General features: G+C 39.7%; 1 protein-coding gene across 2 annotated transcripts in view; it reads right to left on the reverse strand.

The window, feature by feature from the left end:
- Positions 1–13,900, reverse strand: part of tead1b (TEA domain family member 1b) — a 77,438-nt gene that overhangs the window by 6,014 nt on the left and 57,524 nt on the right. For both annotated transcript variants that reach the window (XM_080766071.1, XM_080766072.1), the window contains 7 exons: positions 9,098–9,109; positions 6,992–7,126; positions 6,203–6,252; positions 5,583–5,644; positions 4,775–4,899; positions 2,639–2,812; positions 177–317 (listed from right to left, as the gene is read on the reverse strand). In XM_080766071.1, coding sequence (XP_080622197.1) covers positions 177–317; positions 2,639–2,812; positions 4,775–4,899; positions 5,583–5,644; positions 6,203–6,252; positions 6,992–7,126; positions 9,098–9,109 — 699 coding nt within the window. The remainder of the gene's footprint in view (positions 1–176; positions 318–2,638; positions 2,813–4,774; positions 4,900–5,582; positions 5,645–6,202; positions 6,253–6,991; positions 7,127–9,097; positions 9,110–13,900) is intronic.

Here is a 13,900-nt window from a genome sequence, read left to right on the forward strand (position 1 = left end):
TTATTGACCCTATTCACAAGGTGGTCATTTTGATAACTTCATACTTAAGGGGGCGGGGGTTCTCACCACCCCAAGTATGTGTACATGTACAGTATGTAGTACATGTAGGTACTGTATATGTAAGTACATGTATGCGGAAAATGGCTGCCGTGTGAATGATTAATTAAAGTACTTACTTCCACTTTTTCGACCACCTGCTTGCCAAAGGAGCAGACTTTTGTAGAGCAGGTTATGGTCATGTTCTCTGAGCTCTCATACTGGCTGGTCACTCCATAGAACGCTCCCGTGTCATCCTGGATGTTGCAATTCAAGTCCGCCTGTGAACCAGAGGAAATTGTAGCCCTTTCGTTCACTGTGCTGAACAACAACACTAAATAGTATATAATAGTTTGTGACTGATTAAGATAGTGTTACTGTCGGGGCAGAGACCTCATCTCCATATTTCTCCCTGTAAATGAATGCCTTACTTCGTCATACTACAGTGCCACACAGAAGTAGTAAAAACTGACAATCTACAAGTTCACAACATGTCCTAATGTGCTGTTTTTGCTGTAGAAATGTTTTTTTGTTTGTAAAAAAAAAAGTGTGAAATTGGTTACGTCTGTCTGTGGGTTTTATAATATTGAACCGAGGAATAGTATTAACAAGTGCTTGTGGATAGGAACATAGCTTCAAGTAACAGTTTTAAACATAGAAGGATTCCACCTGACAGCAATAATATAATATGAAAATGTGCATCTATTATCTTATCACAGGGTTACAGCTACAGTAATGCTGGAACAGTACTTGTTTGAATAAAATGGCCACGTGGCCACACTGCCCTCTAGTGACAGGAAATGTTTTGCTAGAGAAATGGAGCAGGTGTAGTATAAAAATAGCATCAACTGCTTTGGCATAATAACTTTTATTAATATCCCTCCAAAATAAATTGTCAATTCGCATCTGGTGTGCCATTATTGGTTCATATATTTTGATAGTGTTTGAAAAAAAAGATGCTATTACTAAAAATGTATTATAGCTACAAGTCTAAGCCATCCATGAAGCTCTACATATTACATTAGAACATGCCTGGCACATTTGAAATAGAATGTAAATGTAGCCATTTTTGTAAACGAGATTCTGAGGAGGATAAAATGAAGTCATGTTAAAGCCTGATTTGTGCTCATGAAAAGTGTCTGCTCCCCAGAGGGCAGCCTTTCTATGCCCAGAACACGGTGTTCATTATGGACACAATAAAAGAGGACACATCCTTCTGCAACATTCTGCTCCTTCATTACGCAAAGCAGTTGTACTTTCATTATTGTGCAGATTCTGCCTCCCATTTGAAATTTAGATTGGTCGGTCACTTCAAATGGAATTTCTAAAAGGACTTAGTCCAAGTGCATACAGCCCCACTTTGTTGACTGCCGCTAGTTAGCATTTTGCATCGGGGAGAAAATACATGTAATGTTTAAACAGCCAATGGGACTGCAACCGGGTCATTCTATTGTCTCCAGATATTACACAGAATTAGAGAGTGCTTTGATCACGAGTTCTCGAGAAATTCTTCTCTCTAAAAATAGCAGGGAAGAGTGCAGTGTTCTTTGTTTAGACCAGGGATTCTCAATCTGTGGGCCACGGCCCACTGGTGGGACATTAGGATATTTTGCAAATGGGCCCTCAAAAACAATTGCAAAAAATATTACTGTATATAGTTATACCAACCAATGGTATAACTTAATATTTCAGTGAACTTCATCAGTGACTCAGTCAGTCAGGCCCCTTTTCCACCGGTTGGTTCCCAGTGGGAACCGGTTCAGTTCTTTTTGGTTCTTAGTCCATGAGCCAGAGCTCCAAAATTGGAATGTTAATTATGAATTGAGTGGGCAAAACCATAACTATATTAGATTGTTATCACCATGAAACTTTTCCAGTTGATTATTTACAGTTTACACGAAGAAAATGATTTATAAAATAATCAAAAATGTGAAAAAGCTACTACTGTGGAAGGGTTATCAATATCATGTATTAATTTACTTGTATTGTATAATAATAATAATATTAACAAACATGTACTGTACAGCAATGGTTCCTAAACATTTTAGCTTGAGACCCAAAAGAGAAAAGTCGCTCTGGGGCCCAAAATACTAGTGGAAATAGCCAAACTATAAGCTTATAACGCGCCGTGATGTGATGCACTGTGACTTTTTTGCTTTTGCATTGCTTTTGAAAAATGTTTGACTTTTTTCTTTTCAAAAATGTTGAATTGCTGCTTTTGAAATAATGACTCACGCCCCAAACTGACTTTTTTCTTTTCAAAAATGTTGAATTGCTGCTTTTGAAATAATGACTCACGCCCCAAACCATTTTACAAACACTGTATTTCGCGTGTCTTAAGTACCAGGTCTTATTACTAAGACCTGGAGGCGTGATCAATGCCATTTGGCTATTCTGAGTGGCCAAAGAGCATTGACCACGCCTCCAGGTCTTAAGTTAAGTAATAAGATCTGGTACTTAAGACACGCAAAATACAGCCCGGTTTCCTAAGTGCTGCCCCATAAAGATGGGTCTGTGACCCAAAAATGGGTCGGGACTCCCGGCCCACTGTTTGGAAACACTGCTGTGCACAGTGCTTAGCAGGTACAACAATGATACTCACCCAGAATTTTATGAGGAAGAAGGAATTCTGGGGACCCTTGGCGAAGAGATCTTTCAATCCTCCTTTCTTTTCAGGGAATTTGTCATAAATCTGACGAATGTCCACCGCCTCCAACAAGGCATCACTGTAGGAATGGTTTGTCTGCCCAATATGCACAAAGAGGTGCTTGTTGTACTGGAAGAACAAGTACAGTTTTAGTAACATTTCTTTTAGAACTTTTAAGGTAAACATACAGTAAGCTGACTTCTGAGTTATTAAGCATCTGCATCTTGGTTTTAAGAATGCAAATACCAGACTTATCTTTGACATTGTTTGTTTGGCAAACAAAGAGTTATGGTGTGATTCAAGTTCAAAAGTTTTAAATTCCTTTTGCTGTAGATGTGAAATATGTGCCCTTGCAAGAGTCTAAATCTGGTGGCATTTTGAAAAATCTCAAGATATTTTGGTTTATAAATGATGAGAGATCGCAATCCTTTCACAGAGATTACTGCAAATGAAGAATGTCAGATAGTGTGCCACATACGGCAACGGCAACTTGAAATAAGAACAGATCCCTTATAACTGTGAGAGTAGCTATAAGGGTTCATTGATTTTGCCTAGGCACTGGCAGGCTCCCTAACCACTCAACTATGGGCTCCCCAGAACTTGTACTATTAACCTAATACAGTTAAAGCAAGGCTGGTCTGAGAGGAATTTAGTTTAATTGAATATTGTGAACCGAATAAAGTGAACATGCATGAATCAATCAGCTAGAGGTCCCAAAATATAATGCATGATGTCCAACATTAGAATTATCTGATACTAAGTTCTGTTGTCATCAGCGCTAAAATAACAAACCTGGCAACCAGGCAGAACACTAACCTGTCCTTTCACAGGACTCCCTCTTTGTCAGGTCTTTCACCTTGATAGTGTCTAAACCCTAACATTTAACTTCACTAAAACAAACGTGCCTATAACCCTAACCTCACAAACACTATGCCTAACCCTAACCCTAACCTTATAACCTCACAGAAATTACGCCTAAACAACTACGTCATCCTGGGCGAAACACCTGGGTAAGACATCGTCCCACGCTTCCGCAGCCCATAGACCTGTACTATACATCCCATAGCCTGGAGAGACAATTGATCTGCAGATGGCTAGTCGGTTATTTATTAGGCCAACCAATGGTATAACGCCAAAAATATATTTATTTATCCATTATTTCTTATGTGATCATTTAAAATAAATGCATATTTTAACTGGAGAAAAGGTATAGTGATACAGTAGAGTAGACAATGGAAACCATCCTCTTCAGTAAAGAGATAAATTATATTGAAAGATGTCATTATCACAGCCTAGGGTTTCTGCAGCAAAATGTAATACTTTCTATCACTAGGAATATTTCAAAGTCACTTTACTCTTTGGTTGCAAGAGCCGTTTCAGAGCAGCTTGTTTTTTTCTGTGTATGTGGCCTTTGGGGCTCAAAATATTCAGCTAAATGTAAGATTAATGGCTGTTGTCATGTGGTATCAATAGCAAAATAAAATTCTCAGGGGAATGTAGACAAACATAGACAGATTACTCCCATCAAAGGCAAGCAATAAAAAAATGTGTGGTATGGCTTCAGAGTTGCTGGTTTGTGTGACTTTTCACATGACATTCAAGGGGTCTGTGGATTGTCTCATTGGCGCTATATCAGTCTACAGTGTAAATTTAGTAAGGAATGTCCTTTGAGATAACAGCGCAATTTAGTCATTTATTATTGCTTTGGGTTTTCAAGGTTATTGTGAACACCATAGGTCAAGCATTTAGCAGATCTTGACTTCAACTGAGAACTGTCCTAGTTCTGTTCTCTGACTCTACGGCACAATTGGATGATCAGAGATGAGGGATACTATGAGTATATTCATACCCGATTATTAGAGCCCAATAAAAGTCGGTCCGGCGCTGTAGAGCCTACAATGTGACGTCATTTGAGGTTCGGGGGGGGGGGCGGGGCGCGTACCGTCCTAAAGTCGTCTCTTCGGTGCTACTTAAAATTTCTGACGAGCCGAAAATCATTTCGGCACTACAGCGCCGAAACAGCGGTAAAATAGGAGTATGAATCGGCCCCTAGGCGTAGTGATTTAGTTTTTGATGTGGTGCGGTACTTACTGAGTCCGGGTCTCTCTGTTGCTCTAGGAAGGCAGAGAATTCCACCAGTCGGAGTTTGGATGTACCTATGGACCGGCCCTGCCACGCTGGTACTGTGGGGTTTGGGGCTGCTGTGGACTCGTAGCCTGCAGTCACACCAGAATACTCGGACCATAAAACAGCGGTATCTGGCTTGTATTGTTTTAAAATCACAGTATGAATGTGCTTATTCTAACTACTTTTAGACATTTAGACATGGGAACGATTCTACAAATGTCAGTTTTCAGAAAAAACCCCATGTTTCTATGTCAGTCGTTCTCAGGACCACCCAGGATTATATGTAATTGGCCCGCCGACCCCCATCTGAAAATATGTTGTTCTAGGGGACCTCCCCAGAATCAAAGATATGAGTTAGAAACGTTCGCTCTGAAAGAATATATATTCAAGGATTTGCACTACATTTTCCCATTTTCAAAAATAGCAGACCTACAAGCTCGTAGCGCGGCTGTAGATCTGCTATTTTTCAATAGCAATAGTATAACATAATGCTTAAAACACCAAAAGGGGTTCCCGCACAGAATGGGTTAAGCCCTACTACATACTTTGTTGTATGATGGGAAGTGGAAAAATAATAGATTAATTGGAGAGAAAACAAAAAAAATGTTTCTTAATTGCCCCAAATAAGCACAGTTAATGGTAAATGTGGTTAAAATTTAAAACATTAGTATGAAATGACTAATAGCATGTGATGTTAAAGATGAAGCTTGGGTGTTTTTAAGTAGTCCCCCCCCCCCTCATATCAATGGTTAAATATGGTAAAGAATCTCACTTGAAATGGCTGTTGTAACTGCTGGCTGGATAGGATATGCTTGCTGTGCGAAAGGCTTAATACTGAAACAGAGAAGTAGAAAAACCTAAATCTCACAATGTACCAAAGATTGGTTGAAAAAACATCTGCACCCACACATACGTACAGTAGGAGTAGGTGATTAATGACAGAGTGGCTAAGGGGACAGAGGTGTGACTCAAGCTGTTGTTTGTATTGACTCCCTTGACTCCTTCAAAACCGCTCTCAAAGGGCACCTACGGACGGCTGCAATTTGAAACTGGCCGCTGTAAAATCTGAATCCCCCCCATGCCCCCCCCCCCCCCCCTTTTCCCCTCACTGTATATGTTTCTTTTCCATTTTTACCTCCTTTATGATGAAATCCTGTTCTGTTCTTTAACTATATAGAAGTGTCTATTTGTACGTCTCTAAATGTTTTGATGGATTGAACATGGTGGACCCTCTTGTAGTGTAGCATAGTGTAAGGCTTAATTGGGTCGTCCACTCACAGTTAACAGTATTGAGTTTGTGCTTGAAATGTACTGTAATTCTGCAAACTGTTAATAAATATTTCAATCAATCAATCAATCAATCAATCAATGAGAGCACAGTATTATACTCACTCTTGATGTGATGATCCTGGCTGACCGGTCGAGATCATACCCTGCCAAAACTAGAGAATTCGATAAAGTAAATACACAAAAAAAACAAAACAATGCATACTACTCTGCACAGCCGTTACCAATCATCAGAGATCAAAATGGGTCTTGGCTGCACCTTCAAAATGACTACTATACCATTCCTTTTGATCTTCCTTATCTGATAGGTGGCAGTTGTGCAAAGCTGTGCTGTGTAATACGATTTGGCCAGGGTTGTCAATGCAGCGTGCCGGGGAGAATACTGGACAACTCACCCCGGTGCTTGCACGTTTTTCCTCCCGGGAATTTTCACCAGTGAGGGGGATAACTTTGTAATATGCTATTGGCTGTTTGTATTCTTTTTGGAAGAATATAAAAAGATGCTCCTGTGGAAAGGCTATATTATTTTACTTATATTGACCCTATAAACAATTTAGTATTATTTAGTACATGCAAGGTTTTGCACACTCAAATGGTACCTCGTCGTCAGATAATCCCCACATATCCTACAACAACTTCTGTGAACAGACTTCACTGTAGTAGCTTTTCATAAATTATATTTGTTACTTAGGCTGTTCTGCTGTCATGAAAGTTTATAGTTATAGAGAAATTCAAAGTCCACAGCCGTCTGCTGTCCAGCCTCTCCCACTCCCACCCCTCACTGGGGGAAAATTCCGGGAGGAAAACAGAAACGGGGTGAGTTGTCCTGTTACCGCCGTGGATCAATAATAGGTTTTTGCCAGTTAGTGGGCGGGGCTCTCTTTATTTGCTTACCCCTGCTCCAGGAAAGGCTGGGCCGCGCGGGATACCTGGCAAGCCCAGCTTGTTGTGAATGGCGGTGGCAGAGACGATCTGAGCAGAGGACATGGAGGCCATGCTCTGGAGGGCTTTGTCCTTCACAGTCTGATCCTTTAACAGCACAGTCACAAAAGGCTTTAGCACTCAAGACGGGGGAGACGTGGGGCGGGCTGGCATGATGCTATACAAGCAACACCACTATACTCTTAACAACACATTCAAGGCACTATACCGTCCTCTCTCTCTCTCTCTCTCTCTCCCGTGACAATTAACAGCAAAGCAGTTTAAAAGAGATGTTGTTGCCAAAGCAATTTAAGTGTATTTTCAAAGAAGGAATGTGCCGAACAATAATTTGAAATTCAATACACAACATTGTGTATTGAATTTCAATACACAATGGTTAGTGCAGGTATGCACTTAAAATAAAGTTCTTTATTGTTGACTATTCTAACACTAACACAGCTTGCCAGATATATTGGAATAGTGACATGTTTCTGAAGTTTGCTTTCAATAAAAATCTCCTTCAGCAACCAGCGTCTCTTAGATCAGATCAAGGTTGTGAGCATCTTTGCAGCTCGCTCCTTCATCCTTGGACGAGAGGAGCTTTTCAATTAAAGTACATAGTATGTGTTGAATGCGTTCTGTCGAAATAGTCCAACATGAGTTTCATTCAAACGCAACAGTTGTATGGTTTGCTGTTGAGTGGGATGCCTTGTATGTCCAAAACCATTACTTTTCAGGAAAAATAAAAAAAATACTTTTGTGTTCCAATGGATCCAATGTGGTTATTATTTAGTCACAAGCTCTTTTCATTGGTTAAAATGGATAAAACCCACAGACTGGTGTTCATATTTTGCCGTCATAGGTGAAGATTTTCTTTCTTTTTGTGTGTGTGTGTGTGTGTGTGTGTGTTTTTATAGAGCCGAGCTTGGAAATCATCTATTTTCACTACATATAGTCTATCATTATGAGTATAAAATAAGGTATTAATTCATGAAAAACTGTGAAATATGGAGATACAAGGTTTTTGCCCGACAGCGACATTACATTTGAGACACAATCATTCTTTCTTGGATGTGTGTGTACGTAAATGTAATCATATAAAGTCAAACAAGCCGTTGCTCAATGCAATGCATGTACAGTAGGCCTACAGTAGGCCTACAGAAGTCATGTGCTCACTTGGACCACCCCTATAGAGCGTCGCAGTCCCGAACCCCTTTCAGAACGACGAGTGGCCCAGGAAATGATTCTCCATTAATTTTCTCCATAGGCTTTTCAAAAAGTATTTAAAGACGGTTACGCCGCGGACAAATCCAACTCGGATCGTGACAAATCATGACAATAATTACAATGTTTTGGGCCGATCAAATAATTAGTAAGAAGAAAAACAAAACAAATAGTGTTGTATCCTGCCTTTATTTTCTTCTTTCAAATTATTTGAATTTGAATGATTTGACAAAATATTGTGTTTGTTGTCATGATTTGTCACGATCCGAGTTGGCTTTGTCCGCCGTGTAACCGTCTTTAAATAAATACTTTTTGAAAAGCCTATGGAGAATCATTTCCTGGGCCACTCGTCGTTCTGAAAGGGGGCGGGCCTGCGACGCTCTATAGCAATGGTGACCATGTGGCACATTGGTGGCAGAAGCTGAGGGCAAAAGCATGCTGGCAACAGTCACTGGTAATAATTGGTAAAGTGGGATTAAGTTAAAGTATGACAACAGTATGAGGACACACAGAGATGGTCACAAACTGGGCACATGCTGGGCAGCAGCTCGGGTGTGTCACGATGGGCCGATTCATACTCCTATTTTACCGCTGTTTCGGTGCTGTGGAGCCGAAATGTTTCCGGCTCGTCAGAAATTTTCAGTAGCACCGAAGAGCCGAAGAGCCCCGAACCTCAAATGACGTCACATTGTAGGCTCTACGGCGCCGAACCGACTTTTATTCGGCTCTAAAATAGGAGTATGAATCGGCCCTATGGCAGAAGCATGATACTAAACCAGAAACAGAGCCGTCTGGTTGAAGCAGAGCCAGGAGGAGCACGAGCAAAATAAACAAATAAGATAAATAAATACTCACCATACTGGTAACCTGAATAAATACAAAGAAAGAAGGTTTTTAGTCTAAATGTTCCGACTGTCTGTGAACAAGTTATGCAGCAATTATGTAATAATCTGGGCTGAGCACAACAAACAATTAGGGGTAGGGATGGAGCTCGATAATCAATACCCGAAAGATTCCGAAAACAAGCTTATTGAGTACCCGTTATCAATAAGATTTGGGCTTATTGAGTACCCGTTATCAATAAGATTTGGGCTTATCAAGCCTGTTATCGAGCATAGCGGCCATGTTTAAACAATCAAGACAATTGGGCGATCAAGATAATCGCCCACGCTGGCACAAACATGTGCCAGCGTGTATTGATACCTGCCAACAGAGTAAACAACATTACGTGTTTAAAGTCACTGTCTGCAGACTGTGTGAAAGTGTCACAACTGTGTGTGTACATGTACACACACAGTATTAACAGTTCCTTTAATATTATTTTATTGGTAAAAAGGTCAATTTCCTTCCGTTTGTTAGAAAAGTACTGTAGTTGAAGGCCCTAGTAAAATATACTGGTTCTGTTCAGAATTTATTATCTCCCATTTTTCCACTAAATAATATAAAATGCTCGATAGTGGAACCCGGCTCGATAAGCCTGATCGATAAGGTGATCGTTATCAATAAAAATGAACGAGCTCCATCCCTAATTAGGGGTGCAACAGTTAAATATAGTATTCAGCTTAATTTATTATAAACAAACAAAATCAACAGTCGATTTTACAAAAAAAGAATCGATTGGGGGTTATTTTTCTCTCCTTTTTTGTTAATAGCGAAAAACAAGCCGATCTACCAAGATCACAACCCTTCCAACACGATATGAGCGTATAATCTGGTCTGTTACACAACAAACAGTATTGTCTAATAGACTTAACAACAACCAACAATCTTATTCTCGCTCTTTATTGTTATGCCCACAATTGTGGACCTATATTTAATCTAGAAACTTAATTCAAACTTTTAATAAAGTTTCAGCTACCTATTGAAACGTCTAATAATTATGTTTTACTGTATGTGCTATCACTGTTTAAATTAGGGTTTTATACTCTTCAGGGTTTGCAATACTCTCTAGAATTAGAGAATCTTTCACACATTTTTGTAAACTCTCTTGGCCCAACATTTTCACACTACACATTTTATTACAATGTTGACAATAGTCTGCTGATTCAGACAACGTACTGTAATTATCACATCTATGGGGTTCAGTTCCCTTTTACAGGTTTTACATGCTTCAAACGTCACAGAGCACTCAAATGCATTAATCTTCAATATGCTTGTTCCATCAACACGTACCGTTAAGTTCTTACGCCATAAAACGTTGTTTCCTTACTTTATTTATTTCTCTCTTTTTCATCCTTTTTCCTGCATTTTTTAATTCCTTCCATGCTTTATCCTTCCTTCATTCACACCTTCTTTCTTGCTCCATTCTTTCTCTTTTCCCCTTCTTTTACTGTATATTGTATAGATGTTTACTTGTTTGTTATTTCATAGTATTGTTGTTTCATCAGTTACTATGTACTGCTACAATCCTAGCCTCATCCCCTTTCCTAATTGGTTGATAGTTAATTACTTCTGAAACACTTATTATACAGTTGGATACCCCTTTGTCCTTCCCTGATGTTGTCCTAGCAACTGCCTGATAGTTACACCTCAAACAATGTGGTAGTAACAGAGTTTCTTAATTGCTTGGATGCATTTATTGAAACTCTGAGATCTTGCTCTTAGCAGTGCCTCACAACCCCACACCACACACAAGGCAATTGGCCAATATGTCATAGCGTAGATGCAAGAATGTCAACAGATGTTTGAGGGGCGCTAGCCCCTCAAAAATTCAGTTCAATGTTTGTTTTTACTATTTTGCAAAACAATTTAAATACCGGTAGTTAAAATGGCCAGTCTACAAGCTCACAACGTGTCAATGTAGAGTCTAGCTGAACTATTCAAAAATGTTTTTCAAAAGGCAAAGAAATGTAGGGATAAGGGGTGACGAAAATGGTGCCCCTGGATTAGAAGTGTATGTGGTTAAGAGCCAGGTGGGTCACCTGCATCTTGCACATTGCATGATGGCAAGTTGAAGGTTGTATTCTGAGGAAACGGGGTTTGCTCTGCAGCCGCACAATGCCAAAAGTGCTGCACAAAAACGCGTGAACAGGAGGTGGACCACCCTCACCCTGGAGGTGGACCACCCTCACCCTCACCCTGGAGGTGGACCACCCTCACCCTCACCCTGGAGGTGGACCACCCTCACCCTGGCCTCAATGGCATATTCATTTTGGTCATGCAGTTTAGACTCACACCATTCCTGAAATGAGTCCTCATCTAAATGTCTAAAGATACATTTGTGATATCCTGTCATATCAAGTTAATAATCACATGCTTATTCTCTTTAGCGATGTTCTTTATTCTGACTACCTATGCCAGGGATGCTGCACGCTCCAGCTGAGACCCTAAATGGATACTGACGGCTTGTTACTGTACGATGAACAGATGGGGGAAAAAAAGAAAAAAAAAACACAGAATGATACGGGTCACAGTATTCTTCAAAGATGAAAGCTCCTTTAACCCATTCTGACCTGAGATCAGATTCTAAAAATGTCTTCTACATCCTGACAGTTTGCTGAAAAAGCTATGTTCTCAGTCGTTCTTCAATGATATTTCAAAAATAGCAGATCTACAAGCTCATAGCGTCTGCTATTTTTCAATGGCTAAAGCATAACATAATGCTAACACCAAAAGGGGTTCCTACCCAAAATGGGTTAACATTAATTATTTACTAGCATCGGCAATCAAGTGTATTATATTTGAAATAAACAGAAACATAATCCCTCTCTCCTTGATCTTTATGTATACGTTTATTTGGAAGGGACAATGCATTATTAAAGATGGAATGCCACAATTTTTGTATTTTTCCAGTTTTTCATGTGTCTGGTGAAATTTCATGTGTCTGGTGAAATTTGAGCATGTACAACTTCCTGTCCGCTCAATTCTACTACTGCAACAAGAAGCCCAAAAGGGGTTCCCGTCCTGAAGGGTTAAAACACCAAAAGGGGTTGAATGGGTTAAAAGAGGGACGGACACTCTTATGTTACTGGGTAGATTGTTCCAATTGCGCTTCCTTGAAATGAAAATAAATGTTGGGCAAAGGCTGTGCGTCTAGACTGCACCTCACACTGCCCTCTGGTGGCGGCCCTTGTACTGATGCCCATGTCGGGCTTCTGTTATATACATTTTTCCATAGGAGGTGGGCATAAACCATGTAACGTTTTATACACGGTACATGGACTACATGCCCGTTTAAAGCGCTTCCAGTTATGGAAGGTAAAAAAAAAAAACCTATATTTCTTTAGGATGTTTCAGTGATGTATAGCGATGTATTTTCTTTTAAATCAAATGGCTCTTTTATATAACTTTTCTAGTGTCTTGAGTGTCGTCACAATTGAAATAGTACTCGATATGAGAGATTATACAGTGCAAGTACGTCCTGGCAGCTCCAACTGTTAGAAAAGGACTAATTCTGTCTAACATTTTGGAGAGTCAAAAATGGAGACCTTCTTGATGTGACTTTTGAAAGTTAATATTTGAAGAGAGTAGGCCTATACTGTTTTAACTGGCCTCTTTGTGAACATCATGCACACACGGTTAGCGATGATTGGTGTCTAAAAGCAGACACTCATGACTAACGAAACCTCTGTCGAGTCCCTACCATTATGACACAATGACTACATCCTCTGTCAAGTCCCTACCGTTATGACACAATGACTACATCCTCTGCGTACATCTGGGCATGAACATTTGACACACATCTGGTATGTCATTGATGTACAGAGAAAACAATCAAGGGGACCCAGTATTGAACCCTGTGGGACCTCAACAGGGCAGGTGAGGTGGGGAGATTTAACACCAACAATACAGACACATGTTCTCTGTTACATCGATTTAAACCACTGCATAGCATAAGAAAAGTGAGTTAATTTGGACAAAATAAGTAACATGATGGCTGACTGTGTTTCTCTCAAGTCAAGAAACACGGCAGTAACATAGGGATTACTATCCAATAGATTGATTGATTGATTGATTGACTGACTGACAACTCATTGTTAGACCAACACACCCATGGAAGCATTTGCTATATATACAACGTAGGGAAATTACATCTGCATTGGTTGTAAACTGACAGAAAAAGACTCGCTCACTGTATAAAAATGAAGGATAACTCCTTAGACCGAGACTTAAGAAAACATATTTTCTTTTCTTTTAACATGCTCATAAAGTGCTCTGTGCTCAAAGTGCAATTAAAAGTAGCAAACATTTGGGTCCTCAGACCTTCGTCAGTGCTATATGTGACGGTCACAGACAGAGAATGTCCTCTGAGGAGCTCCAACAGCTGAGGTGCTGAGAATGACTAATTGGTGACATCACCTGATGGTGGGGGCGTGGACATCACAGAATGATATACAAGTTCACACAGTTATATTAGAAATCATGAATACTGCATACAAAACATGTTGACAGTCTTATACAATCACTTTTAGAAAAAAAGGTCTTGGTTGTAAACTAGCAATGACGCTTTATATACCGTTTTGTACCTTAAGTTATCTTCTACTCAAAAACCATTTCTACTTAACCTTTTGTACTTTTTTTGAAGAGCTATGCCACCTTCATAATGAGCTAATTTCTAATTAATCATGTATCCATTAAACGTAAAGATATCTGGCAGAACCTGTATATTTCCTTGCCAATGAGCTCTAAATTGCTTTAGATGAGAATAGACTTTTTCTC

Source organism: Protomyctophum bolini (genome assembly GCF_963924005.1).
Source record: "Protomyctophum bolini genome assembly, chromosome: 1".
NCBI lineage: Eukaryota > Metazoa > Chordata > Actinopteri > Myctophiformes > Myctophidae > Protomyctophum > Protomyctophum bolini.